The sequence below is a fragment of the Hypanus sabinus genome, unplaced genomic scaffold (genome assembly GCF_030144855.1).
Source record: "Hypanus sabinus isolate sHypSab1 unplaced genomic scaffold, sHypSab1.hap1 scaffold_2013, whole genome shotgun sequence".
In the NCBI taxonomy this organism is placed as follows: domain Eukaryota; kingdom Metazoa; phylum Chordata; class Chondrichthyes; order Myliobatiformes; family Dasyatidae; genus Hypanus; species Hypanus sabinus.
This window is the reverse complement of record NW_026780113.1, coordinates 14,270-40,083: the sequence shown is the minus strand read 5'-3', so window position 1 is coordinate 40,083 and position 25,814 is coordinate 14,270. Positions and strand designations below refer to the sequence as shown.

At 42.1% G+C, this 25,814-nt stretch overlaps 1 protein-coding gene across 1 annotated transcript; it reads right to left on the bottom strand.

The window, feature by feature from the left end:
• Positions 1-2,732: 2,732 nt before the first annotated feature.
• On the bottom strand, positions 2,733-25,390 carry LOC132387594 (uncharacterized). The gene is made up of 10 exons (XM_059959968.1): positions 25,279-25,390; positions 24,292-24,368; positions 23,197-23,376; positions 19,499-19,637; positions 19,107-19,183; positions 16,017-16,190; positions 6,497-6,632; positions 5,784-5,860; positions 4,087-4,251; positions 2,733-2,770 (listed from the first exon to the last, which is right to left on the bottom strand). Exons 1-10 carry the CDS (start codon positions 25,320-25,322, stop codon positions 2,733-2,735), a joined length of 1,107 nt encoding a protein of 368 aa, XP_059815951.1. The 5' UTR covers positions 25,323-25,390.
• Positions 25,391-25,814: the final 424 nt, after the last annotated feature.

Below are 25,814 nucleotides of genomic sequence, written 5' to 3'. Positions count from 1 at the left end.
CTTGTTGTTGAGGGGTTGGTCACAGGGATACTTGGCTCTGGCTTCTTAACACCTTTCCCTCTCCTGGCTGTCACACAGTTTCCTAACTTCTACACCTCGAGTGTATCGACCTCTCTGTATCGATCACACTCTCAGCCTCCTGAGGTATCCAGAGTTCATCCAGTTCCAGCTCCAACTCCTTATCAGCGATTGTTAGAAGCTGCAGCAGGATGTATTTCTTGTAGTTGTCAGGGTCACTGGAGGTGTCCTCTCACATCTAAAACCTCAACTCTATCCACTCCAACAATGGCTGCCCCGCTTTCCCTGGCCTTATTTTAATTTGTTCTTGCTAATCCATTCTGTCCACTGATTGGCTGTTGATGAAAGCATGAACAAAAATACAGTGTGTTGTTGCTTTTAATACTCAATCAGCGGATCTGAGTGAATTATGTCCTCTCAAGCTTCTGATCTCTTCGATTGGCTGCTTTTCAAAGCTCCAAAAAAATGCTGAGAGTCACTTTCCTTGATCAGTGAACCCAAGTGATTTAGGTCCTCTCCAGCTTCTGTTGACTCTGATTGGCCTCTGCTCAATGATTACAGAAGAGGAAACATTTGCCGTCCTGAGGAAAATTAGGGTTGATAAATCCCCAGGGTCTGACAAAGTGTTCTCTTAGACCCTGTGGTTGGCAAATGCAGAAATTGCTATGGCCCTAGCAGAAATCTTTAAATTATCCTTCCCGGCAGGTGACGTGCTGGAGGATTGCAGGATAGCCAATTTATTTCGTTGTTTTAGAAAGGCTTTAAAAATAAATCAGGAAATTAGAAACCAGTGAGCCTGATATTAGTAGTGGGAGAATTATTGGAGGTTATTCTAATAGACAATTATTTGGATAAACATGATTTGATACATGATTGTCAGCATGGCTTCATGGTGGTAAATCAAGTCTAACCAATCTTAAATAGCTTTTGAGGAAGTTGCCAGGAAAGGTGATGAAAGCAAGGCAGTGGATGCTGTCTATATGGACTTTAGCAAGGCATTTGAAAAGCATGGGAGGTTGGTTAAGAAGGCTCAGCTGCTCGACATACAAGATGAGGCAGGAAATTGAATTGGACATTGACTTTCTAGGAGGAGGTGGAGAATGGAAGTAGATGGTTGCCTCTCTGACTGGAGTCCTGTCACAAACGGAGAGTTACAGGGACTGCAGAGTCCATTATACCTTGTCATCAATATCAACAACCAGGATGATGAAATCGTTAATCGGATCAGCAAGTTTGCTGATGACACCAAGATTGAAGGTGCAGTGGACAGTGAAGAAAGCCATCATGGCTTACAAGGGGATCTGCATCAGCTGAAAACTTGGCTAAAAATGGCAGATGGAGCTGAATGAAGACATGTGAGGTGTTCCACTTCAGTAAGACCAACCTGCGTAGGACTTACACAATGAATGCTAGAGCGCGAAGGGTTGCGGTAGAACAAAGGGATCTGGAAATACAGGTCCATTAATTGAAAATGGTAGATAGCGCCATAAAGAAAGCTTTTGGCACATTAGCCTTCATAGATCAAAGTAGCCATTGTATGTGAATGTTAACATCATTGTTCAATGTGACCCCTGGTGGTTATATTTGTATTATTCCAGACTGGTCTGGAAGTTTCTATGTTGCTGCATTATTTGAATAGAAGTATCTGACTGGTTGACTTTTATATGCATATTTGAATGGAATGTTTCTTACCCATGGGGATAAAAAGAGCTGACCACACAACAGCAATGTTTTTTTCTGCCTCTTTTTCTGCTACTAGCAGGTGACTGTCCATTTTCAATTTCCCTTTGTTCTGTCAATACTCAACAAAAAGACCATGGAGCAACAAGTTTTGTGCTTCTTTCCTGACTTCCAAAAGAACTATGGTTTATAAAAAAAAAATCAGAATCCAACAGAAGTTTAAAAAAAAAACAAAGGAAGACAACTTAAAAATCAATTATGAACAAACACATGGAATATGAAGTATAAAATGAAGGGAATTGGCCTTACTGTGTTGCCTGGAAGTCAACTCATACAAGATGATTCTTCAGTTCTGATCCATGGTGGGTAGCTTTCCGGCTTATAAACTGAGTTGTTTAAAGGTATATCAATATGATAAGGGTCGTTACAAGTCATAGAGGTAACGAATGGGACATTAGTCTTATCTTGCTATCATCAAAAGAGTCTCCCCTGTCCTTTACGTGTAGATATACAGCTGAGTCTTGACTTAAGATGTTAGTCTTCCTGTGTTGTGCCACGTATTTGTGAAGTGGTTGTTCTGTCTCTCCGATATACTGATCTGTGCAGTTCTCATGTACTCAGCTGCATACCTACACCTAAACGACAAGGACACTCCTTTGATAACAAGGACAGAGAAGACAGATGGCTTGAAATAAGGGCTAAAGAGCCATCTTCTTCAAACTGGAAAACCCATCCCTGAACAGAGGTATGTGGTATGACACAACCTATCAGCTACTTACAATGCACTCCTTCCACCTCTAACCCTGCATCTCCACATCAATTCTCATCTCCATTCATGTTATGATAAGAGTATTGACCCTCTCCTTACCTTTACAACTTTTAGCGACCCTTGTGTGATTGCTATTCCTTTAAACAATTTTGAGTTTATAGACTAGAAAACAACCCACCACGGTTTCTTCAGAATTGAAGAAGCCTCTTGGATAAGTGGTGAAATGTCTTCTAGGCAACACAGCTAGTCCAGTTGCCTTGATTTACTACTGCTTGATGTACAGTGACCCAGATGACTGAGAACCTTCACAGACATGAAATACAAAGGTAAGGTAACCAATATGTAAATGAGGATACAGAAAAAAAATAAGTAGAAAAACAAGTGAATGTGGCAATTAGACCACTGGATAATTATGATGGGGAAGCAGTAATGGGGGACACATAAATTCTTGTTGAACTTAATAAGAATTTATGTCAGTCTTCACCGAGGAGCACACTACCAGCATTCCAGAAATTTGAGTTTCAGTGACAGAAGTGAGTTTCGTTGCTGTCACTAATGAGAAGACAACTGAAGGCAGAAAGTCTGAGGGAAGGTTAAGTCAGGCGGATTACACCTCCGGGTTCTGAAAGAGTTAGGTGAACAGATGATGGAGGCATTAGTGGTGATATTTCAACAATCACTGGATCCTGGAATGGTTCTGGAGGACTAGAAAGTTGTAAATGTCACTCCACTTTTTAAGAGTGGAGAGAGACAGGAAAAAAGGAAATTAGAAGTTAGTTAGCCTGACTACAGTGCTGGGAAGATGTTCAAATCCATTGTAAAAAGGATGAGTTTGAGGTATTTGAGGGCACAATAAAATAAGCAGAAGTCAGTGTGGTTTCCTTGAGACGGAATGTTGTCTGACAGCTCTTTTGGAATTCTTTGAGGGAGTAACAGGCAGATCAGACAAAGGAGAGTCAGTGGATCTTATTTTTTATTTTCAAAAGGCCTTTGACAAGATGCCACACGAGGTTACTTAACAAGATTGGTGCCCAACAGGAAAGATACTAACAGATGTAGAAAATTGGCTGACCAGCTAGAGGAAATGTGGGAATAAAGGGGGGCCTTTTCTCATTGACTGCTGGTGACTAGTGGACTAAAACCTATAGAATACCAGAAGTATAGATAAAGTGGGTGTGGAAAGAATGTTCCCTATTTTGGGCAAGTCTAGGACAAGCATACAAATAGACGTGTGTCCATTAAGAGCAGAGATTGAGAGAAATTTATTTACTCAGACGGTTTGAACCTGTAGAATTTGTTACCACAGATGGCTGTGGAGTAATGATATTGGGTATTTTTAAAGTGGGTGTTAATAAATTCCTGATTATTCAGGGTGCTGAAGGTTAGGGAGAAAGCAGGAGAATGGGGTTGAGAGCGAAAATGAGTAAACGATGATTAACTAGCAAAGCAGACGCGGTGTGTGAATGGCATCACTCTGCTCTCGTATCTTATGTTCTTATGGTAGAGCTGTTGGTTCAGATGCTTTGCAACCAAGCTTCAATCCTGACTTCTGATGATATCCGTGATATCCAAATAACTCCCCTCCCCCCACTGTGTGTTAATAGGGAATGGTAACATACCTGTACAATAAACTTTGCCACAGCAGAGTGTTGGCTTCAGCCAGTACACAAAGAAAGCACCACAGTTTTTGATCTTGATTGTCCGCTTTGTTTCGCAGTTGCTTTGCTCCCAGCTGAAGCAGACAGTCCTGTGGACCTCCCCCTCTCCCACGCTCGGATGGCTACCTGAAATGGGGTTCATAAATATTGTAAAATATACCTGTCTCTGCTGTATAATAGGAAACATGCAACAGACTCACTGCAAATCTATTGTTCACAACCCATTGTCTGACCGGGTTCAGTCAGTGTGAGCTGCTGTCCTCCCTACAGCCACAAGCATTCTCAGAGGACAGCTCCTGTTGAAGAGACCTTGTGGGTCCCTGTCCCATGAGACACACGTCCTCCCCTTGAAGTGTTTTGACAACACTGGAGCCATGAGCAAGCTGACTCACTGTTGAACATCTGCAAAGAGAATCAGAGACCCTGCAAGCTCAGAAAATACCCAAAACTGATAACAATTGCAGCAGTGATAAGTTGTTAAAATTCATATTGCTTTTATAAATTTTGGATGCATTGAAATATAAACATAACAAGCCTTAGAACAGAAACAAGATGTTTATAATAATTGCAACATGAGAACTAAGGAGTGGGTTTAACTGAAGACATTACAGAATTTTATCAAGCAGTAGTAGATAAAGGCAACTGGACTTGCTGTGTTGTCCAGAAGAAAAGAAGCCCTGTGTTTGTCAGACCTACAAACACAGTCAGACAGAAACTCTTTCACCCCAAGGATCCTACACGCAGGCACAAACAGAGCAATATTGTGTATGCGTTTCAATGCAATGAGAATTGCAAATACCTGTATATCAGTGAGACAAAACAAACACTTCAAAAACAGATGGCCTCTGTATACTGACACCTAAAGGACAGGGACTCTCCTTTGATAACAAGGACAGGGAGGATAGGTAGTATGAAAGAGGGGTTACAGAAGCCATCTTTGTCAAACTGTAAAAACCCATGACTGGACAGAGGAGTTTGAGTATGACACCACTTATCACTACTTACAATGCTATATCTCTACCCTGGCATCTTTACAACAGTTCACACTTCCATTCATGCAATGGTAAGACTTTGACTCCCTCATTACCTCTGTAATTCTCAACGACCCTCATGTGATTGCTATACATTTAGCAATTCAGAGTTTATAAGCTGAAAAACTGCCCACCATGGATCAGAACTGAAGAAGCCTCTCAGATGAGTGGGAAAACATCTTCTAGACAACAACAAGTCCAGTTGCCTTGATTTGCAACTGCTTGAAATGGAATCACCTGGATGACTGAGAAACTTCATAGACATAACATTCCTGTGGAAAAATTACATTGTCCTATTAATTACCTCATGAACTGTGGGCTCCTAAGGAATACATTCAGCTCCCTGGGTGCTCCTCCTTCACTCAAATTACACCAGGTTTTATACGGAGTGGGCAATACCGGCTGATCCAGAGACCAGCTACATGCACCAGGGCCCTACAGGAAGCCAATGCATCACTGCTAGATTCCCTGTAGATCTAGGGCCATAACATGGCTTAAGAGACTGGGAAACATTTCTCAGGGATGTCGAGATCTGTTTCTGTACAAGGGGTCATCTGACATGAACTGTGTCTAGTCTTCCCTAACAGAATAGAAACCAAGACCTTTTGTTGTACACTATGATCTTACCATTTAACCAGCCTGAGCTTGTCCCGGAGCACTTGTATGTTGGAACGACAGTCTCAGGAATCCTCCAGCCCCCAGAACTGAAAAAAAAACAGCATCTCCATCCTCAACTGTCCAGCCACTGTGAGAAGGAGCAGGAACTGCAGCCCATTCCACTAGTTTAATATTCTCTCTAATCTCAGGAAAGTTCAAAGTAAAATTTATTATCAAAGTACATTCCGTAACCACATACAACCCTGACGTTCTTTTGCTGCGGGCATATTTAGCAAATCTTTAGAACGATAACTGTAAACAGGTTCAGTAAACTGTAAACATCAGGACTGTGAACTGTAAATAAACTGCGCAAATGCAGTGGACAATAAACACATGACATTTTGAGCTGAGATCCTTCACCCAAACTGGAAGGGAACAGAAGCCCAAGGTAGCCTACTCCTACGCTTCTCTTCTCCTCCCTGGCCTCTTGTCAAGGCCATCACGTCCCTCTGGTTCCCACCTCATTCCCTTTACTGCACTGTCCACTTCTATCAGATTATTCCTTCCTCAGTGCTCTGTCTCTTCTAACCATCAAACCCCAGCCTCTCACATTTCCCACCCTTTGCCTCAGCTGTCACCTTCCACTTGTACTCCTCTTCATCTCCCCCCCACCCCACATCTTCTTAAACTGGATACTACCCCCTTTCTGTGCAGTCTAGATGAAGGGTCTTGTCTTATATTACCTCTTGAATCGGTACCACCCTTCTGTCTGGGTTTCATCATTCATGTATACACTGCATTCTTCCAATGAACAATCCGTGCTCCTCCAGGGCTGATCCAGGATGGTGTGGTTTACACACGGATCCCTGAGTGTGGAATCTGCAGCAGGAGTATGCTCAGTCTCAATGGTATAAACAGTAATGGTAATTAGCATTACTAATTAACAGTGTTGATATTAATGCCTCTTGCAACTTACCCCCACCAACTTCAGTTACAATCTCCAAATAATGGCCCCCTACTAGCATAAACACTGTCAGTTCAGTGTAATCGTTCAGCTCTCTGTATTGAATTGGTGGGAGTATCACTGAATCATGCTGTATAGAAACACCTGCTGACAGTGGCCACCCCTCAGACTTACCAGGCCCAACCTCATCCAAGCCCTTCTTTGCCTAAATGATTCTGACTCATCTAGACATAAATTCTACCAGCAACTACTCTCCCAGACAGTACAAACCAAGCGTTTGCTGCTACGTGGGTTAAGGTCCCTTTCCCAAAGCCTCTAAACCACTGCTACATATTCCCTAGTCCTTAATTTTATCTACCACCAATACAAGACCATAAGATGTAGGGGCAGAATTAGGCAACTTGGCCCATTGAGTCTGGCCCATCAACATGGCAGATACATTTTCCCCTCAGACCCAATCAGAATCAGAATCAGGTTTGTTATTACCAGCACATGAAATGAAATTTGTTAGCTTAACAGCAGCAGCTCAATGCATTATAAAAAATAGAGGAAAATATTTGTTTAAAAAGTTATTCAGTTTACTTTATACAGTACACATATATTGAATAGATTAAAAATTGTGCCAAAAATCCTTGAGTACAGTCCAGTCCACCAATTCAAAGCAGTCCTATAAGGTGCTCCTGTGCTTCCTTTGCCCAAACCTTGTCAGTCCTCACAACTTACACTGCAGTCTTCAGTCTCTGCCTATACTCAGGGAGCAGAAATACAGCCAGGTGATCAGACTTCCCGAAGTAAGGGTGTGTAATATTACAGTTGCCTTTCTTGAATAAAATGTAGCAATGTTTCCTCTGGTATTGCAAGTAATCTGTTGATGGTAATTGTTTTGTGATTTTTCTTTTTCAGACTGGTCTGGTTAAAATCTCTCAAAATAATGGTGGAGGTGTAACGGTGCATTGTTTCATGCATGTTCATCCCATTGCTCAGATCATCTAAAGCCTGATTGACGTTGGCATGAGGCGGTATGTATACGGATACCAAAATGACCCCAGAGAACTCCTGTGGTAGGTAAAAAACTAGATATTCCAGATTTGTTGAGCAGAATTGGGACAAAACTGACATATTTGTGCACCAAGTTGAATTCATCGTAAGGCATTCCCTTAACCTCTGCTTTTGAGAGACTCTGTAGATCTATTAAGTCGGTGTATGGTAAACCCATCAATCTGAATCACTGTATCCAGTACGGAAATGGTTAACCAGGATTCCACGAAACAAGGGACACACAGTCCTAATGTCCCTCTGATTCAGTACCCTAGGTCTGATATCATCAACTCTATTCACTAGGGACTGCATGTTCACCAGCAAGATGATCTCCTGCCTTCTCCACATGACCCATCAAGAATCTGTCAGCCTTCTGCCTCACGTGGACATAAAGATGGACTCCAGAGTCATCTGTGGAAACAGATTCCACAGATTCACCGGGAACCGGCTAATGGTTTTCCTCTGTATCTCGGTTCTTAAAGGGGATGCTATGTTCCAAGTTTGTGTCTTTTGGTCCTGGGCTCTCTCACCAGAGGAAGCATCCTCACTTCATCCACCTTTCAACAGTGGATAGGCTTCAATGAAGTCTCCCCGTGTTCTTCTGAATTCTAGTGAATGCAGGCCCAGAGCCATCAAACATTACAACAAGCTGTCCATTTCTGAATCATTTTCATGAACCTCCTTTGAACCCACAGCAGTTTCAGAATGTCCTTTCCAAAATAAGGTACGCAGACCCGCTCACCATACTGCAAGTGAGGCCTCACCAGAGCTTTATAAATCCTCAACATCGCATCCTTGCTTTCATATTCTACTCATCTTGTATTGAGTAGTAACATTGTATTTACCTTCCTCACCACTGACTCAACCTGCAAATTAACCTCTCGGGAATCCGATACAAAAACTCCCAAATCCCTGTGCAACTCAGATTTTTGAATTTCTCTCCATTTAGAAAATGTTTAACCTTTCATTTCTTTTAACAAAGTACATGACCATACACTTCCCAACACTGAATTCAATCTGCCACATTTTTGCACATTCTCCTAATCCTTCTTTCACCACTATACTTCCTCAAAACTACCTGCCTCTCCACCTATCATCATATTGTCTCTAAACTTCGCAGGAAAACCATTTATTTCATATCATTGACATAGGAAATGTCTGCAGCCTACTCTCTCGGTACGCTTACATTGTATACACAAACATGGTGTTTCTCTTCTTTGCCAAGGAGACCATGCCTAACCTCTCCACTCTCTCATCATAACTGAAACACTCCAGCCTGGTGATCTACCATTGCATTACCCCTGCATTCTTCCCATGCTCTGCGGACCAAAACCACCCCGATGTCTGACCAGGTTTTCAATAAAGTTATGTATTCTGTACCCCAACTAATAAATGTCTATCACATATTCATTCACAAAAAGCTATCTTGTCATATCCATAGAATGTCCTCATGTTGTCCTTCAACCTACCCTCATACTCAAGCATTCATGGGGTACATTACAATCTTATTTATAGTCCCAAACTACAGGTGTTGCTGTACATGTGTTTATACATTGATCTATACTAATCTAATCTGTATCAAATTCCATTTCCCTGCCCATGCAGCATCTTCAGACATCTTTAATGCACCGACACATGGATCGCTCTGTGTTGTCTGACAAACTCCAGCACTGTAACGCACTGACAAATCTTCATTTCATCGGCAAATTTACCATCACACCTCACATGTCTATGCCCAAGTCATTCAAGTATGTGCATCTCCATTCAAATCAGAGTGTGGTGTGTACATGGTACACCCTAGCAGGGGTGGTAGTAGAGACAGAAACATTGAGGACATTTAAGAAACTTGGAAACTCATTTGGATGATAGAAAGAAAAGGAGAGTCATGTAGGAGGGGAGGATTGGGTTAAAGGCCAGCACAATGTCATGCACTGAAGAGCCAGTACAATGCTTTCATATCCTATGTTCCAGAATTACACTCCATTCCCAGTGATATCCCAGATAACACTGCAGAGCAGACTTACTCGGCAATTGCCTGGTACGGGATGTGACAGTTTGGGTTTGAGAAGCAAGTTTGGGTTTCCATGGCTTAGAGGCTGCTAACGGAAGATCTAATGAAGAGGAAAAGTAATGAGTTTCATAAACAGAGTAAGTACGAAGAAACCAGTTTCCAAGGCTGATGTATCTAAGATGGGAGACCTAGAATTCAGCTGAGGAATTTGAGTTTTAGAGGGGATGCCAAAAAATAAAATTCTTATCACCCAGAGAGTGTCTGCAGTCTGAAACACAATACCCGAGTTGTTGGTGAACAGATACTCATTGAGGACTAGGACACCACTTGTGTTTCTTGGCTTTGTGGCTGCCTGTGAGAAGATGAATATCCAGTTCATAGATGGGCCACATACTTTATCATAAATATATTTTGAACTTTGAGATTGCCAAGACATTGTTGGCTTTGAACCAAATGTGAAATGGGATAGCAAACAGTGGTCAGCATGGATATGATGGACTGAATAGCCTGCTTCCATGCTCTATGGGAATTGGAATGATGCATGATGCTCAACATGGATCTGATGAACTGAATGGCCTTTCTCCATGCTCTATGGTGCACAGTGGTCAGCATGGATATGATGGGCTGAAGGACCCATTTCTGCTCAATGGGAAATGGGTAGAGACAAAAAGCATGTTGTACTGAGACAAAATATCTATGACTGTGTAGCTTTAACCTCAATCATCAGAGGAAAACATATTGAAACACATCTGCTCACCTCACAGATTCCTTTCTGTCTAGCCCTTTATCTTTCCCGGCTCCCTGGCTTCACCTAACATCTTTCTCCAACCCACACCCGCCTTTTTATTCTGGTGTCTTCCCCCTTCCTTTCCAGTCCTGAAGAGGGTCCTGGCTCAAAATATTGACTGTTTATTAATTTTCACATTTGTTGCCTGACCCGCTGTGTTCCTCCAACATGGTGTGTGTGTGTGTGTGTGTGTCTGTGTCTGTGTCTGTGTCTGTGTCTGTGTGTCTGTGTGTCTGTGTGTCTGTGTGTCTGTGTGTCTGTGTGTCTGTGTGTCTGTGTGTGTGTGTGTGTGTGTGTGTGTGTGTGTGCCTGTGTTGCTTTACATACATGTTCAGACATTTCTGAGGTGTACAAAATTGCCAGATTAATCTTGACTGCGGATTTCAATCACCCTGTCACTATTGTGCAGGAACAGAAGGAAGAGTGGAAAAAGAGACAAGTTTTGGAATGTGACTGAGCGCATAGTCTGGAATCAGCAAGTGGCAAACTGAACAGGAGAGGAGGTGGTTCTGAAACTATCCTTAGAAGATGAACTGTGTCAAACAGAAAAGTTGAAGTGGTATATTGTGCAGGGGATGGACTATTCTGGAGAGAGGGCAAATGTAGTTCAAAAAGGATTAAAACTGGACTATATCCAGTGACAAAGGAAATTGACAGCAGTCAAAATTATTGAAAAATGAGATAATTAAATGCAATGAGAGAAAGAGTGGCATGCAAAAGTTTGTGCACCCCTGGTCAAAATTTATGTTGCTGTGAAATTGCACCATCTCGGATCGCAAAACCCTGCAGCGGACAGTGAGGTCAGCTGTGAAGTTCATCGGGATCGTTCTTCCCCTCATCACGGACATTTACACTACACGCTGTATCCACAAAGGATACAGCATTATGAAGGACCCCATGCACTCCTCATACAATCTCTTCTCCCTCCTGCCATCTGGAAAAAGGCTCCGAAGCATTCGGGCTCTCACGACTAGACTACGTAACTGTTTCTTCCCCCAAGCTTCCCCCTCAATACCCAGAGCATCATCTGACATCTTGCCCTATTGTCCTTTTTATTATTTATTGTAATGCCTGCACTGTTTTTGTGCACTTTACACGGTCCTGTGTAGGTCTGTAGTCTAGTGTAGCTTTCTCTGTGTTTTGTTCAGTCTAGTTTTTGTACTGTGTCATTAACACCATAGTCCTGAAAAAAAAAGTTGTCTCATTTTTACTATGTACTGTACCAGCAGTTATGGTCGAAATGACAAGAAAAATTACTTGACTTTACTTGACTTGAATAGCTAAATGAATAAAAGTTAAGCTGATTTCCAAAAGGCATAAAGTTAAAGATGACACATTCCTTTAATATTTTAAGCAAGATTACTTTTTTATTTCCATCTTTTATAATTTCAAAATAGCAAAAAAAGCAAAGGGCCCAAAGCAAAAGTTCGGGCACCCTTCATAGTCAGTTCTTAGTAACACCCACATTGGCAAGTATCACAGCTTATAAACACTTTCTGTAGCCAGCTAAGAGTCTTTCAATTCCTGTCTGGGGGATTCTTGCCCATTATTCATTGCAAAAGGCTTCTAGTTATGTGAGATTCTTGCGCCGTCTTGCATACATTGCTCTTTTGAGGTCTATCCACAGATTTTCGAAGATGTTTAGGTTGAGGGAATGTGAGGGCCATGGCAAAACCTTCAGCTTGCGCCTCTTGAGGTAGTCCATTGCGAATTTTGAGGTGCTTTTAGGGATCATTATGATGTTGCGAAGCCATCCTCTTTTCATCTTCAGCTGTTTTTTTTTTAAACAGACAGTGTGATGTTTGCTTCCAGAATTTGCTGCTATTTCAGGAATTCAGTCTTTCCTGTACCAGTGAAAGGTTCCCCGTGCCGCTGGTTGCAACACAAGCCCAAAGCATGATCAATCCACCACAATGCATTTCAGTTGTAGAGGTGTTCTTTTCATGAAATTATCTATCCACTGAGTGTTGTGGTAAGGATGCAGGAAAGGTTTTCCTCTGATGACTCTTCCATGAAGTCATATTTGTGCAGATGTCGCTGCACAGTATAACAGTGCAAAACCACTCCAGAGTCTGCTAAATCTTCTTGAAAGTCTTTTGCAGTCAAACAGGGGTTTTGATTTGCCTTTCCAGCAATCCTACAAAGAGTTCTCTCAGAAAGGTTTCTTCGTTTTCCAGACCTCAACTTGACCTGCACCATTCCTATTAACTGCAATTTCTTAATGTAATAGAAATGTAACTAAGGAAATAGCAACCTCAAAATGCTTTGCTATCTTCTTATAGCCTACTCCTGCTTTGTGGGCATTATTTATTTTAATTTTCAGCCTGCTGGGCAGCTGGTTAGAGGAGCCCATGGTTGCTGATTTTTGGGACAATGTTTGAAGAGTCAGGGTATTTATAAAGCTTTGAAATTTGCATCCCCTGGTCTTTCCTAATGATGACTGTGAACAAGCCATAGCTCTAACAAGCTATTTAAGGTCTGAAACCTTGGTAAAAATTATCTGAGAGCTCAAATCTCTTGGGGTGCCCAAACTTCAATTTGAGTCCTGTTACTGAGCATTGGTAGAGGGGACAAGATACAAGCAAATACCTCAACCACTTCTTTGTAGCAGTCTCTGTGTATGATGGGACTAATATTAGCATTTTACTAAATGCTAACGCAACACTGATGCAGGACCTTCATCCTGAAATGTTAGGATCACAATCAGGTTGAATATCACTGGCAGACATTATGTTATGAGATTTGTTGTGTGTCAGCAGTTGTTTTGGTTCTGAATGTTGTTCACTTCAATTGCTTGTATGATTTGTTTTATATTCTTTTGTGCATTATGTGTCGGTTTTTATTTATTTTCCTAATTTGTATTCTTTTCTTTTTAAATTGGGTCTTGCTTTATGGCTACGTGTGAGCAAACCAATCTCAAGGTTGTATGATATATACATTCTTTGATAATAAATGTACTGGATTGACTGGAAATCTGTTGCTCTGTGGCAGCAGTATGTGGCAACACATAAATATTTATTTACTCTAATTGATCTTATTAAGAAGTTAAATTAGTGCACACAAAGAGAAATAAAGTAGTAAGGTTGTGCTCATGAGTTCAATGTGCATTCAGGAATCTGATGACAGGGGGAAGAAGCTATTGCTGAATTGTTGAGAGAGTGCCTTTAGGCTCCTCTTTCCCCATGTTACTGGTGTCACGAGCAGTTATGCTGTAATGAATGTGAGGATACATCACGGTTGCGGGATCTTCATGTTGGAAACCTGCTAAACTGGCACAAAGTCCATCCTGTCCTTTAAATGAGGCAAAACAGGAAGATAGGTCAAGCTGTATTTTCCAGTGCTCAAGATATAATAAAATATGGTACATAGGGTATCATATTGGTATGATACCAGGGTACAGATGTGGCATGGTAATTGCAGTGACAGAATGATTCATTGCTTTAGAAAAACATTTGAAAATAATTGGAAGTGCTAAATTTGGGAGTCTGTTGGGGTGTATGTTCAGCAGCTGCAGAGGGATGCTATCCTCAACAATGCTAACTCATTGTTCTCTTGAGAAAGCCAATCGGGTGGATTGATGGTGATACTTGATACACAGGTTCTGACTGATTGTTGCCCATGGTATCCAAGGGAAAGTGGCACAATAAAAATGTAAGTGAAAAAAAGGATGCTTCAGTTGGTGTTCTGCAAGTGTCAGGAACCTGCTGGATCCTTATTCCTGCTGTTAATATGAAAAACATAGCTAACAGATTTTCTGATACCAACAACATTCTTTATTTTGAAGAATAAAGGTCTGCAGGAAAACACTGTGGAAAGTTTAGTTGGAAACACAAGCAGCAAACAGAAATATTTCTGGAGAAATCTAAAAAATCAGCACACAGAGATATCCATACAAGATGAGGCAGTATGTGATAACTGAAGCACAGCAATAAATGTAGAGGGATAGAGGTTCTTGAATGCATTTTATCCTGCAGTCTTGCAGCTTCAAGACGACGGAAACCCATGGAAGAAATGGAAGGTGGAGGAATACCAGAATATAATGGACAGGTAAGGAGGTGAGATGAGAGAAAGAAATAGGAAAAGGTAAATGGTGAAAGGGAAGCGATTGGGAAAGTTAAAGTGCGGATCCAATGGAGGATAAAGTGGGATGAACATAAACAATCTCAGCAAGCCAGGCTTTGAAGAGAAGTCCTTTAAAACCATAGCTACCATTTGCACAGCAGGGGACTGGAGCCATTTGCCATTATAAGAATGCTAATGAAGAATTCTAGGGTAACAGTTATTGTACTTTACTAATTCTGAGTATTATTGGCCTTTTATTGATAGATTATATTGATTATTAATATCAGTATTATTGTTGTGTGATCATAGATTCCTCATTCCTCACAGTGTTAACAATTTGTCAATTTCTGTACAGAAATGGCATTGCTTGTTCAAAGTTCAGAACAGTAGGTGGTGCCAGGTGCCAGGCTGTTCTCATTGCACATAAGTAAATGAACTGTGATTGAAGAGTTAATTGGTGACTACAAAGCCACTACCCAGGTTAAGCAGATGAGAAAGTCAAGGACTATTGAGATTCACTGCTATTCAGAGACAGTCACTGGTCTTGAAATCATACTGTAATGAAGTACAACTGGAAAGGTTCTGCTACTACTGAATATTGAGGGACTTGACCTTGTTTACAACATCTCAATGTTTCTCCAGTGCAGAGAAAGTCAGTGTGGAGTCTGCAGTGATGACTTGGCAATCCCCTGTGTTCTAGTTTTTCCCCACATGTCAATGAACTTCAAATAGGTAAAATGGATATTGTGAATGGATATCATCCCATGGATATCATCCCATGCTGACAGGAAACAAGCACAGGGGATATCTTAGGAAATTATGAAAAATTATAAGTTACAGGGTTATAATGACATAAGCAAGAGGTGAATAAGGCAGAACACTGAAGGTTAACATTAACACTATCTATATATATATATATATATATCTCTATATCTATACATACACACACACACACACACCTGGAATTGATTGATTCATTTATTTTGTCTTTCTATATTAACTTGTACTGCTGCTGCTAAGTTGACAAATTTCATGACCCATGCTGGAGATAATAAACCGGATTGTGATTCTGACATGACATGTACAGAATGCAATTGTTCAGTGTTCAGATCGGAACTATGAGTCACTCCACCAAAGAAAAGATGCGATGGTGAAACTGAACGTGTGGAATCCATGTATGAGAAAGCACTCTCTTGCTTTGATGTGTAATAGTTAAACAGAGACTAACCTGTATAAAATCATGACAGTATAATTGTAAGGATCTTACTATTCGTGCAGACAACCTGCCGCACCATCCTGTACATGCTGTGCAGTTAGTTTGAGGGACGTACGGGTCCGTTTTGGGTACTGATGACTTCGGATATCACAGAATTACCCGTGTGAATGAGAGCAGTGACATACCTGTACAGTACACATTGCGACCAGCAGGTGTCGGCTTCAGCAGATACACAAAGTAGCCAATGCAATTTTTGATCTTAATATCCAGGCAAGTGTCAGATGCACGATTGTTGTTTCCATTCTTGGTGAAGCAAACCTTTCTCATCACCTCCCCCTCTGTCACCGTGGGATGGGATCCTGGAATAAGGTTAATACAAGTTTAATTGTCATTCAACCATCCATGAATACAGCCAAATGAAACAGTGTTACTCCACGGCCAAACTGAAAAAAAAAGTGCCAACAGTAATACACAGCACAAGGCACATATAACGTCTATCAGATAGCAGTTAAACATACAATCACTCAATAATATAATATAGGCCAATTCCCCGAGCCAATGAATGTATTGGCAAGAACAAGCGCGTAGCAATATGCAATCAAACCCAGTCCAGCTCATCTTCCACTGAGTGGCCACTGGAGGGCAGCACCGACCAACAGGGCCACCACGCTCTCCTGAATGGCTACAAACAGGTGATACCACAGCATGATGCCCAGTTCTCACTACAGCTGATCCCCCTCCCAATAAACCAGTGAACCAGACGTTCAGCATTCCATATATACAATGTCCAACAGGGCCTTGCAATTATAGAAAAAAAACTAAAACCCTATCACAGGCTGTTGGACTGCACACCACCTTCGCACATAAACTCTAACGGAAACACAGACCCCGGAAGGTCCAGTTCCTCCACCAAAGAGCAACAGGCTGATGGAGTAGACCTGCAGTGCTTGAAGCAATACTGAATGCCCAGTTTGGGATTGAAAGAAAAGATATTTTTTTTAAAAAAAGACAGCTTTTATTGGCTCTGCATCTGTGGGTGCTCCCATCTTACCAGACAGCAAACAGAATAAATTGTACCCAGCCCCACAGGGAATGTGTATTTGCACCATTCTAATGCAGTGTTCAGATTTACCCATGATCTGATCTGGCCTCAGTCAATCGCAAGCTGCTGATTTCAACACCAGCCCACCCTGCAATCCAAACTCACTGCTACAGATCCTGCTCCCTGAGACCAGCCCCTGCTGGTGAGAGCCTGTGGGCCCAGGGCTTGGACAAGAAACTCCAGCCTCACCCCTGATGCATATTGGACAGCTGGTGAAGCTGCTCCACCAGGACAAATGACCACATTTCAAACAGAACATTGTTTCAGAGAGACGTTCACACATTCAACACTTATTGCAGTTAACTGTAATATCAAAATAAAAAAGGTCAGTTAACCCCCATTGGAAGATGCAGCAAGGCAAGGGTTTAGACAGTGTTCAGGCAAAGGTAATTTAAGCAACACGCACAAAATTGCCGGAGAAACTCAGCAGCCCAGGCAGCATCTATGGAAAAGAGAAAAGAGTCAGTGATTTGGGCCAAGAATTTTCATCAGGACTGGGAAAAGAAAGATGAGAAAACAGAACAGTGGGGTGTTGGAAGAGGAGGACGATGTGCAAGGTGGTAGGTGATCAGTAAAACTGGAAGAGGGGTACGGATGAAGTAAAGAGCTGGGAAGTCAATTGCTCAAACAGGTAAAGGGCTGGAGAAAGGGGAATATGACAGGAGAGTGCAGAAGTTCATTGAAGAAAGGGAAAGTGGAGGAGCACCAGAAGCTAATGGGCAGGTAAGGAGATGAGAGGAGAGAGGGAAACAGGATTGGGTGAATGGTGAAAGGGGGAGCAATTAAGCAAGTTAAAGTGTAGAGCCAATGGAGGATAAAGTGGGATAGGGCAAGATGAGTCTTGGAAGAACATAGCTTCCCTCTGCACAGCAGCGCACTGGAGAAATCTGGCATTACAAGAATGCAAATGAAGGATTCTAGGGTAACAGTTACTGTATACTAATTCTGAGCATTATTGGCCTTTTATGCATAGAATACATTGATGATTAATATTGGTATTATTGTTGCGTGATTCAAGATTCATCATGCAAATAGGGGTTTGAACAAACACAAGATTACCAATTGGTCATTATCTGTAAGCACCGGTCAACTTCTAAACAGAAATTGAATTTTCTGTGATTGAAGAGCTAATTGGCGCCAAAGCCACGATCCAGGTTAAGCAGATGAGAAAGTCAAAGACTACCGAGATTCACTGATATTCAGAGACATTAACTGTTTGTGAAATCATACTGTGATAAAGCACAACTGTAAAGGTTCTGCTACTACTGAATATTGAGGGACTTGACCTTGTTTACAACCTATCAATGTTTCTCCAGTGCAAATTTGAAATGTGAGGGATATCCACTTATCATAAAGCTAAGAAATTAATTGTTGATTCAACTCATTTTTACTTGCAACTCACCCTGACCATACATACTGCACATATTTTTACATTTAATCTTAAAATTCAAACAATTGAAATATAAATTGAACATAAAAGCAAATGAAGCAAATTGGAACACCAAGATCCAGAAAGCACAAATTAAAAGACAGATAATCAGCAATGAAAAACTGAACTTACATGATTTGAATTAGAAACAGCATCACTTTAAGTGATCAGCTCATGAGCTCTGTGTGCCCTGAGATAGGCTGGGCTGCTTGGGAACTGCTCCTCCATGGCAAGCAATGGAGCTACAGAACCTTCCCTGGGTCTGATCCGGAGCGATCTCAAAGCTCAAAGTTCGAAGTGCATGTAATAGCAAAACATGCACACTATATACAACTGTGAGATTTATCTCCTTACAGGCAGTCCCAAACAGTAGAAAAATCAAAAGAACGTATTTTTAAAAAATCATCAACCATCTAATGGGGCAAAGAATATACAAGCAGATGGCATTCTGAACTGAAGTTTACAGAAGTGAATCAGGAACCCGTTTGTTGCAGTCCGTTGCTTCAGAGTGGTCAGCAGGCAGACTCACAGCAACATTGCCAGAGAAGAACAGGAAAGTGGCTCTCCACTGCCAGGCACCATGAGTATTCAAGACCAGTGTGTGGTTTGAGTGACTGTGGGAGGCATCTTTCAGAGATGTAGAGATCAGTGTTCATGCTTAGGGGCTTGTGCAGAGACCTGGGTCATCATTCTGACCCACCTCATAGGCAAACTAAGCCCTACAGTTATAATTTCTGGACTTACCTTCCAACCAGCCTTGTCTCTTCCCGCAGCAACAATACTGTGGAACTGCTGTCTCGGGAATTTTCCATCTACCGGAACTGAAATAACAATTGGAGAATGGCTTCCTAAATTGAGGCACAGTATTCACTTTGAGAATTCAACCCTTTCTTCAACCCTGTCTGCTTTCAACTTTCCCCCATGCCATCTAATTTTCTTTTTTGATTCTCCATCCCTATTTTCCATATCTCTCTCCAGGTCAACCACTCACTGTGCAGAATGTGTCAGCTCTCTTATCCCTACAGTTGCCTGCTGCTCCATTGTTAAGACCGATAATCTGGTCTTCCAGCAATTACCCCTCCCACACCCTTCAATCTCCATTCATGATGGGTTTCAAGTCATTATTCCCTCATTACCTGCTGAATCTGTACCATCCTTGTTCAAGATTTTTGTCAGACATACATTGTTCACTCGTGCTGGAAGAACTCATTCTCCTCCAGAGCTGATCCAAGATGCTGTAATTTACACACGGATCACCAAGTGCGGAGTCTGTAACTGAGGGACAGGGTGACAATGATTAGCTTTAAGGGTCGCCTGATATCACGCAACATCTTAGTCACCCCCCTCCACTTCCACCATCCCCACTGAACAAGCAACAGTCTTGTTCTCCAATCTAGGAAAAGCCCTCAAATGAATGGTGGAAATTTTGCCTTATTCCAAACCTTGGCTCCATTGCACTTGGTCCAGCACACCCACAAGCTCACACCAGTGATAACCTGATGGGTAGCAGAAAGAGCAGCCCCAGCCATTCACTCTGGGTGTACTGGAGAGCGTTACTCAACTGCACTCAGGGTTGTTGAAATGCAGGAAGCACCGTCATCAATTTCTGTTGAAATGGTTGCCTGCAATCTGTGCTTTGATGCTGATCAAATTCCTGAGAGCTATGTCACCATTTCCCACCACCATTACCCGGTGTTATCCTCAGCCCCAGCTACACTCTGCCCTATAACAAGTGCCATTCACACTCCTCATCTCACAGAGCATTGCCCACCTCTGTTCCCTGCCACCCTCCTGCAACCTCTCCTCAATCCTGTCCATCACTCTGCTACTCTTTTCTGTCTCTCCTCCATTCTGTACCACCATTCCAAATTCTCTCTGCTATTCCCAGATTTTATTTATTTATGCTTTCATTTTTATTTTTTGGATACCATTTGGAATAGGCCCTTCCATCCCTTCGTTCTGCATTGGCCAGCATCTCTAGTTTAACCCAAGCCCAACTGTGGGACAATTGCCAACGACCAATGGTACATCTTTGCACCATGGGAGGAGTCTGGAGCACTCAAGGAAACACGTGCTGTCACAGGGAGAACATTTAAACTCCTTGCAGGCAAGATGAGACCATAAGATATAGGAGCAGAATTTGGATATTCATCCCATCGAGTCTGCTGTGCCATTGACTCAGGTTTGATCCCAGAGCCCATTCAGCCCCACCCACCTGCACTCTCATTATATCCTTTGATGCCCTGACCGATCAGGAAACTATCAACTTCTGCTTTAAATATACTCACAGACGTGGCCTCCAAAGCAGTCTGTGGCACATCATTCCACAGGTTCACCACTCTCTGGTGAAAAGCAGCCTCCTTACTTCTGTTCTAAAAGTCACCCCTCAATTTTGAGCTGTGCCCTCTTGGTCTGGATACCCCCACAAGAGAAAACTTACTTTCCACATCCACCCTATCAAGTCCTTTCAATATTTTGTAGGTTTTATTGAGATTCCACTACATTCTTCTAAATTCCATAGACAACAGACACAATGCTGCAAAATGCTCCTCTTTTGTTAACCCCTTCATTCCTGGAGTCATTCTTATGAACCTTGCTCAACAGTAGGAATTGAACCTGAGTTAAAGGTACTGTACGGTGCTGTGCTATCCACTGTTACTAGGCTGCTAATTGCTCATGATTGCCACAATCACCACCCCCTTTCATCTCAGCATTCAGACCTCCTATTTCTTCCCTTCCTCTTGGGAGGGCTCATGAACCAATTTTAAACCTGGTCATCTCTCAGTGAATAATATTTGCCACCTTCTTCTTGTAACCACATTTCACCTGGTGCTTTTTTATATGTAAATTAATTAGCCATCATATATTGCCCCGGTATATGGTTGAGTGATATGCACTTGGGGAGAACAAACTATAATCTATGTAGCATCGATGAGAATGGGTCAGCACATTCTTAATGGACCGAAAGGCTGGTGTACCTGCAACAATTATCTGTAACTCAACAATGGAATTAGTGTTCAAATGCACCATTGCAAATCTACCTCCCCAGGAATAAGAGTTTAAAAAAATCAATCCTGAAACAGTAAGATAAACAGAGATAAACATTGCCAGTGATGTCACCATAGCCCCTGTCTCAGTGGATGTGTTCAGTGGTAGGGGAGTCTATAACAGTGGGTACAGCCTCAGAATAGCCATTTGGCAGACAATATTGTTGCATTAAGGCCAGGACCAACAGGCTCTGGGACATCTTTATTCACCAGACCATCAGCTTTATCAACACACATTAATCTGACTGTGTACCTGATCGACATTGATCTAACTGTACATACATGTATACATGTATACACAATTAGGTATAAAATCCTGACAAAATGCTGGAGGAACTATGCAAGCCAGGCAGCATCTATGGAAAAAAAAGTACGGTTGATGTTTTCTTCATCCCCTTTTCTCTCCCTCCTTGCGTGCCCATCACCTCCCTCTGATGCTCCTCACCTTTTCATTCTTCCATGGCCCTCCGTTCTCTCCTATTGGACTTCCACTTCTCCAGCCCTGTAAGTACTTCATCTATCAATTTCCCAGCTCTTTCCTTCATCACTCCCCTTCTGGTATCACCTATAATCTTGTGTTTATATCACTCCCCTCCATTCACCTTTTAAATCTACTCATCTATTTTTCTCCAGTCTTGCCAAAGGGTGTCAGCCTGAAATGTCAATTATGCTCTTTTCCACAGATGTTGTCTGGCCCACTGAGTTACTCTAGTATTTTGTGTGTGGTCCTTGGATCTGCAGATTTTCTCTTGCTTGAAATATACAATGTTAGTTTTGGAGCAATATCCTCCCAATTTCCCTTCTTTATAGCTTGTACAATGCACTGAAGATGCAATATAAGAGGGTTTAGTCCATTGGATGTAACAAATAAAATAACTACACCTACAATATATCCATTTAGAATAGAGATGAGGAGGAATTTCATTAGCCCAGAGAAGAGTGAATAGGTGTAATGCATTGGCACAGTAGGGTGTGGAGGCCAAGTCATTGGGTATATTTAAGGTGGAAGTGATAGATTATGGGCATGAAGGCAGGAGACTGGAGCTGAGAGGGAAATGAATCAGCCATGATGAAATGGCAGAGCAGACTTGATGGGTCAAATCTCCTATTGGTTCTCCTATACCTTACAGTCTTATGATGTCCAGTAAGAACAGCCTGTGCTTCAGCTCCCATTCTGTGTGGTCACTCTGAGAGTTACCTTCCACACCAGAAAACAAGTCCTGCATTCAGGTTTTGTGTTTCAATGAGGGAAGCCTTGCAGGCAGTGGTCAACCTCTCCTAGCTTAGCTGTTAGCATACGTGGATATCAGGACAAATTCCCAGCCTCTTAATAGTCATCCTTCTTTGATGTTTTCTGCTGGAGTACTTAGTATGTTTCAACTATGTTAAACGCAGTTCAATAAAACTGCTGTAACTCAGGTTCCTCTAAATTTTCACAGAGTTTCAATACCTGAAACTTTCAGTCACACTAAAATAAGGAAAGAAACACTACACTGTTAAGGGCAAGGTCCTCAGCATTATTGCAGAGTGGAGAGATCTTGGAATCTTGGTTCGTAACTCCTTGAAAGTGGCTACACAGATTGATAAGGTGGTTAAGGAGGCTTATGGGATGAGAGCTTTTATTGGTCAAGTCATTGAATTCAGACACAGCATTTGCCACATTCTGGAGGTCAGGGAAAACTAAGGAAAATTCAGGCCACTCTGGTTGTCGAAAGACTTGGATGCTCCAAATATTCACTGGGCTTCTCCCACACAGATCTACAGAGCCAATATGAAGAGAAACATACCTGTACAATACACACTATATAAGCCCGGTGTTGGCTTCAGCTTATACACAAAGTAAGCTGTGCAGTTTTTGATTGTGATGTCCATTTGCTTAGAGCAAGTGTGTCTCTTCGGGTTATCTTTAACCCAGTTGAAACAGATGGTCCTGGTCACTTCGCCTGCTCCCACATCAGGATGGGGATCTGGAATGAAGTTTATAAAGACTGTGAAATGAACCCACTCCAACATCAGGATGGGGACCTGGAGTGAGGTTTACAAACACTGTAAAATGAACCTGAAAAAAGAATGATATCAGTACTTACCAAAGCACAGTGTTTCATAATCCAAGCACTGTTCCATTCTCAGTCAAAAGTTCACACTCCCCTCCCCAATATCCATGCACCCTGAGGTCACTTCATGCTGGTAAATCCCTTGGACAGGGACACCCAACCTGAGGTCCACAGACCCCTCCTCAGGCAGCGGTGTAGGCCAGGTCATTGGATGTACTTAAGGTAGAGCTTGAGAGATTCTTGATTAGCCATGGCATCAGATGTTACGGGAGAAGGCCGGGAAGGGGAGCAGAGGAGGAGTAAAAGGATCGGCCATGATAGAATGTTAGAGCTGACTCAATGAGCTGAATGGCATAATTCTGCTCCTATGGTCTTAATGAGAGGGGTATATGGCATAAAAAAGGTTGTGAATCCCTGTCCAGAAGACCAAAAATATTGGAATGGAATTAGGCCATTTGGAGATGGAATTGGGCAATGGAGGGCTGTCACTGTTGGCTTAAACACTATCATCATGAAGGGCAAAAGGTAATTTTTAACCAAAGAAGAACTTTCAGTGAAGTGGTGCTCTATTCAATCTATAAGGGCGTCAAGAAGATTGATCCACAACACTTTTGCAAACCTGCCCCTCTTCTGGACTCCATAGAGAACCACAACTGGAGTGGAGACTGAGTAACTGTGAGGAAACCACTCAGTGAATGCTACTGCTTACCCTACTGCAGCCAGCTAAAGCCCTGACTCCAGCCAACATAGCTCTCTGGAACAAAAGTGACTGACATTGTCAATCTTGCCAAACTCAATAAACACTGTGGTAAGTTCTTGTAAACCTACCTTTTAACCAGCCTGGACTCCATGTAGAGCAGTGAAAGAATGGAACCGAGGTTTCGGGAATCTTCACATTGCCATGACTGAAACAATGATCAGAGAGTCAGTCCAGATCAGGAACTGTGGTCTATTATATCCACACACTGTTCAGCTCTGGACAGATCACAGGAAACTCAGTTTGTCCTTGAGCCCCTCCAAATTCTTGTGCAAATAACCATTTCCTCAAAGATGTGTGAGGGAGCTTCCTCTTCACTTCACCCCCACCCTGGCTCCCCAAAGAAGTGACATCCCTCGCTTCTCTGCATGAGCCATTCTATCACATTTTACCCTAATCATATACATACTGAATGCAGAAGGAAACCATTCAGCCCATCAGATTCAGACTGAACCCTTGGAAAGTGATCCTTTCAGCACCATTCACCACCACCTCTAACCAAAAAAAAACTACAGAATTCAACTGACTCATTTACATCTTTTTTGTTATTATGTTATATACTGTGTCGTATGACCATGGCCGATCAAGGTCTTTCTCTGATTGTTATTTGTAAACCTTTCCACAGAAGTGATTTGCCATTCCCTTCTACTGGGCAGTGTCTTTACAAGATGGTGACTCCAGCTATATCCATGCTCTGACATCAATGGTCATATAAACAGGACATGGGATATGCACCAACTGCTATAAGACCATCCACTACCTGCTCCCCAGCTTCATGTGTCCCAGATCATTGGTGGTAGGGAGTGGTGAGGTCTAAGCAGTTGGGACACATTGCCCAAGGGGGACCTGCAGGCTAGCAGAGGGAAGGACTGCCTTACACCTCCTTGGATATCTCTACACCACCAATGAATACATTAGCTTTAGCTAGGGAATTTAGAAGGAAATTTATATTGCTAGCTCACAATACAGTACATAGAAACAGCCAGGAAGAAGATGGAAAATTCACTGACAGCATCCTGTTAGGATGTAATTGGGAACCCAGGACTGTTGAACTTCACCTGCTAAATCTGTACCATCCTTCTGCAAGGTTTCCGTCATCCATCCACTGACCACTGCATCATGTTTCAGAGCAATTCGAGCTCCTCCAGGGCTGATCCAGGACGGTGTGATTTTTACACGGATCACCAATGGTGGAGGCTGCAACTGAGGGGCAGAATGATGACCGTGTTTTATGTTATATCCACTGTTCATTCAGCCTTTGCTATCTTCCACACAACTCCATTCATACGAGTTTTTGTGAAATGGGAAGAAACAGGAGAACGTTGCCTTGCAGGGAACATGTGCTTCTGGGGGTAATTCAGGAAGGTGCAGGATAGATGCAAACCAAAGATGAGGAAGGATTCTATAGGAAGAATGAGGGAACTGTGAGTGAGAAGGGAAATTAAAGACAGCATTAAAGCAAAAGAGATAGCATATAATAAACATTAAATAATAGTTGGAGGGTCACGGATTAGGAAGCTTTCAAAGATCAACAGAAGTCAACTAAAAATAAATGAGAGAAAAGATGAAATATGAAGGTAAGCTTAACAATAAT

Excerpts from the sequence above, each read along its gene's own strand:
- LOC132387594 (XM_059959968.1), bottom strand. The coding sequence starts at position 25,322 with ATGGATGACGGAAACCTTGCAGAAGGATGGTACAGATTTAGCAG. Across the intron at positions 19,638-23,196 it reads ATATAGTGTGTATTGTACAG|TTACAGACTCCGCACTTGGT; the intron begins GTATGTTTCTCT and ends CCTGTCCCTCAG. Across the intron at positions 16,191-19,106 it reads GAGACAAGGCTGGTTGGAAG|GATCCCATCCCACGGTGACA; the intron begins GTAAGTCCAGAA and ends ACCTTATTCCAG.